Source organism: Penaeus monodon, chromosome 21, assembly GCF_015228065.2.
Source record: "Penaeus monodon isolate SGIC_2016 chromosome 21, NSTDA_Pmon_1, whole genome shotgun sequence".
In the NCBI taxonomy this organism is placed as follows: Eukaryota; Metazoa; Arthropoda; class Malacostraca; order Decapoda; family Penaeidae; genus Penaeus; species Penaeus monodon.
In genome coordinates, this window is record NC_051406.1 from 4,024,170 (window position 1) to 4,025,696 (window position 1,527).

The following is a 1,527-nucleotide window of genomic DNA, read 5'->3' on the forward strand; positions in this document are numbered from 1 at the left end:
ACACTGTACTTGCTTTACTTGTTGTGTATCTATATTTTCTTCAAATATTACAGAGGTGATATAACTGTGGCGACTGAGAATCTGTCCTCGTTTTTTAAGGCAGCTCGAGTTCTTCAGATATCTGGCTTATCAGCAATTGATGTTGTTGGTGTAAGGTCATCTGATATACTCTTATCATCCAGTAATGCAAAATTACCATCCAAAGACAGTGGCAACACTGCTGTATCAACTGGAACCAACCCAAATAGTTTCAAGATAAGAAGAAATGAAAATACGAATACACTGCAGTCATCTAATGGAGCCAGAAAGAGTACAGTATCATTACCCATTGCCAGGCAAAATCTGCCCCAGGGTAAAAGGCTGGAACAAGTACACAAAGGGCCAAGCAACTTTGTGCCTGCTGTGGAGACTGTTGGATTAGATACAAATAAGCAAAAGAGACCTGAAAGTGTAGCTTCATCTGATGGACAGAAAAAAACAAAAAGCTCAACCCTGGCTGATTTCTTCATGCCTTTACCTGATGAAGAAAGCCTTTCAGTTGACACAGATGCTGAAGTTACAGAAGAATATAAGGAAGTAAGTTGTATAATAGTCTAGATCATTCCCTAGGGGCAAAAAAAAACAAAACTAAAGTGACTGCTGATCAGGTAGAATTTTTAAAATGTACTGTACACTTTTTTAGGATTTAGGGTTGAATCATCCATTGAAAGTTTCTTGTTGCAGTGTTTGAAATTAAATCTATTAACATACAAGATGATCCTCAATTCTGGGAGTCCTCACAGCACTTAAAGTAAGCAGTATTGGAGTATTTATTGGGATATTGCTTGCCTCACATTGGCAAAGTATACAGACTTCCTGAGGAAAGATTTCAGTCTGAGATTCAAAGAGATGGTATATGTTTTTTCATACAAATTCATGGGGAAGTGGTGAATACTTAGGTATATGCAAACTCCAGAAGAGACCAATTTACACAAAAGTATATTCATCTCTCAGAAAAGTTTATTTTTGTGGATTTGCATGTTAACATGATTGACAATTTTCCATTTACAAATACACCTTTAGCCATAATGTAAAATACCATATTTACTACCCTGGCCATTATATCTCATTGTAAATGAGTACATGATGTCTTCAGATCATTTCACATTGCATGTAAATAAATATTCACAGCAAGAAAACATCTATCTGAAGCCCTCCATTTCCTCCATTTTCCTCTTTCAAATATGATATAATTGTGAGAATTATACTAAATGGGATACTTATTTTTTAACATGTATTCATTACAGGAACTTGGTGATTCCCACCTTCATCAGCATGGGAGTGAAGACTCCTCTGATCGGTCTTCAAGCATATCTGATGAAAAGGAATGCAAGATCTTTAATGCTGCGGAAATTAAAGAAGAACCAAATTATTAGAAAAACAGGAACATGAGACAAACATTTTCTCTTGATTAAGACAAAAAAATATTATAAATCAATCAGGATTATGAAATTATGGTATGATTTTTTTTCTTGTTTTTGTTGTTGT

At 35.0% G+C, this 1,527-nt stretch overlaps 1 protein-coding gene across 1 annotated transcript in view; it reads left to right on the top strand.

The window, feature by feature from the left end:
* Positions 1-1,527, top strand: part of LOC119586124 (longitudinals lacking protein, isoforms H/M/V-like) — a gene marked incomplete in the record, with an annotated part of 9,847 nt that overhangs the window by 7,826 nt on the left and 494 nt on the right. The window contains 2 exon segments of the mRNA XM_037934815.1: positions 54-576; positions 1,287-1,527. Of these exon segments, the coding sequence (XP_037790743.1) occupies positions 54-576; positions 1,287-1,415 (652 nt within the window).